The sequence below is a fragment of the Mesitornis unicolor genome, unplaced genomic scaffold, assembly GCF_000695765.1.
Source record: "Mesitornis unicolor isolate BGI_N332 unplaced genomic scaffold, ASM69576v1 scaffold48422, whole genome shotgun sequence".
In the NCBI taxonomy this organism is placed as follows: domain Eukaryota; kingdom Metazoa; phylum Chordata; class Aves; order Mesitornithiformes; family Mesitornithidae; genus Mesitornis; species Mesitornis unicolor.
The window spans coordinates 7022-9301 of NW_010168042.1; the positions used below are offsets into that span (position 1 = coordinate 7022).

The 2280-nt window shown below is 55.8% G+C and overlaps 1 protein-coding gene across 1 annotated transcript in view; it reads right to left on the reverse strand.

Annotated features, from left to right (window-relative positions):
* The window catches only part of SRPR (signal recognition particle receptor (docking protein)), a gene marked incomplete at its 5' end in the record, with an annotated part of 4644 nt that extends 2375 nt beyond the window's left edge, over positions 1-2269 (reverse strand). Inside the window, 6 exons of the mRNA XM_010178880.1 lie at positions 469-641; positions 720-806; positions 975-1093; positions 1215-1321; positions 1596-1749; positions 2178-2269. Coding sequence (XP_010177182.1) covers positions 469-641; positions 720-806; positions 975-1093; positions 1215-1321; positions 1596-1749; positions 2178-2269 — 732 coding nt within the window. The remainder of the gene's footprint in view (positions 1-468; positions 642-719; positions 807-974; positions 1094-1214; positions 1322-1595; positions 1750-2177) is intronic.
* Between the last annotated feature and the right edge of the window lie 11 nt (positions 2270-2280).

Genomic DNA, 2280 nt, shown 5'->3' on the forward strand with positions numbered 1-2280 from the left:
GGATGCTGGCCAAGGTAACTTACGTGGGAGCCCTGACCTGAATATTTGGCAGGCTTTAAGTTTGTAGTCACAGGTGATTGACTGACACACGTGTGGTATTGTGAGTTGTTTGTGGGTTGTGACAGTGTGTTCCATGAGAATTGTGATAGTGAATGTTGTGAGTAGCCTGGGAGTTGTTGTGAATTGCTTATGAGCAGTAACTGAGTTTTGTGAGTGGTCTGAGGTCTGTCCTGAATCGCCTGTGGGCTGTAAGAGTGCATTTTGTGACTGCTGTAGTTACAACAGTGCATGTTGTGAATCTCATGGTTGTGACAGTGTACTCTTGCTTTTTAAAACTGCAATAGCGCATTCTCCATCGTATCCATAAACCTGCAATAGTGACGGACTCGATCTGCGCGTGTTGTTCAAATGAATTGTTACATTTAAACTCTGCAGTAGAGCCTCTCTTCGTCACAGTCCTCAGCTCACCTTGGCCAGGTTGGTGGACTTCCCGACGCCGTTGACACCGCAGAAGGTGACCACGTAGGGCCGGCGGTGGCGCTGGGCGTCCATGACGTCGCGCAGGACGTCCACGCGGCGCTGGGGCTGCAGGATCTGCACCAGGGCTTCCTGCAGGGCCTGCTTCACCGTGGAGGTCACGGCTGCCACGGGAAAGAGAAGCCGTCACGCGTGGGGGACGCTGCCGAGCCCCACATGCAACCAACCGCATGGCCACTTACTGGTGAACGTCCCCATCACCTTCCCTTCCAGTTTCTTGGCCACCGACTCGCAGAGCTGCACCGCGATCTCCGCCGCCACGTTTTTAGCTTGGAAAAAAATGAGACACAAAGGGGGAAGTTCCTGGGTTACGCATCACCGGGTGCGATTGCCAGACCAGACTGGTGTGGAACCACCAAAAGGTTCCCCAAAAACGAGGCAGGACCCCAGCTGGGAGGGGGGCAAGAACGGCCCAAACCGTGGGTGCCTGGACGTACCGATCAAGTGATCCTTCATCTTCTCCAGGACGGGGTCCATGTCCTCTCTGGTCAAGCTCTTGGAGCCCACCAGGCCTTTCAGCATCCCAAACATGCCCCCCAGGCCGCCCTTCTTCGCGCTGCGGGGAAGCAGAGGGGTTATCTTAGGTTCAACATACGACACGCAGCAACCAGATGCAAAAAGATTTGTCCCCAGTTGCGTTACTGGTTAAACTGGGAGAGAAAATCAAGCGGCTGTACCTGGGCTTCAAAGGGTTCTGGACCACCTTCTCCTCCTCGGCTTCGTCGTCGCTCTCGTACTCGAGGTCGTAGAGGCGGCCGGGCTCCCGATTGCGATCCCCGAGGGCCTGGGTGGGGGAGAAGAGACGCACCCTGAAAATCAGCGACCACTGGCAACGCCCCCTGGCCGTTTTTGCTGCTGCGAGAGCTCTGTGGTGGCTCTGAGGAGATCTCTGCAGCGGGGGGCTCGGCGAATTGACCCCATCTACAGAAAATGCCCTTTCGGCAGCAGATTTAGGGGCCGGGCACTGTGATCTCCAGCTTTATTTGTATTGCAACGCTCGGCTGATCCCAGAACAAGGCGCCACGGCATCGCCACGGCCCGACTTTTGATGTCCTTACGCTATCGGGGTCGAACTCCTCCATGGGACAAGCCTCGGCGCTGCCGTTGGTAGCGGAGTTGCTGTAATCCAGGACTTTGGCATTAGAGTTCCCCAGGTCCCACACTCGGGGCTTCTTCCCTTTCTCCTTCTGGGTTTCGGGTTTGGGAGATTTGCTGAAAGAAAAACCCCCCAAAAAAACCACGGTTTTGCAAAGCAGCGGCGATGGCCTCCTTGAAATTGTGAGAATTAAAAGCCTGTGTTACCCAAAAAAGCAGAAATTAAGGCTGGTTCTGTGTGCAGAGTTGATTTACCCACACTCTAACCTGGTCTCAGAGGGTTTTACCCCAAGCCAGGCATCGAGGCACCGCTGCCCTTTGCTCGCTGCAAAAGGGACCTGGACCCAGCCACGCTCTGGGGTCCTGGGCTCCCAGGGCAGGGACCAGGCTCTGTTCCCCTCCAGGACCCCCCAGCAAACAGGGAAAAGGGAAATAAGGTCTGGAAAAGCAAGGTTTGACTTCCAGGGGTCACCAAAGGAAGGAGCAGCTCAGCCACACCACCAGGAGGAGGGGGTTTGAAGAGCACCCGTGGCCTCGTCACCCACCTGGACTTCTCGCCCGCTTTCATGTGTCTCTTGAAGAATTCCTCCCGGTTTTTTTGCAGGATCTCATCCTTGGTCAGCTCCTCCCTGTCCCCAGCTGCAGGGG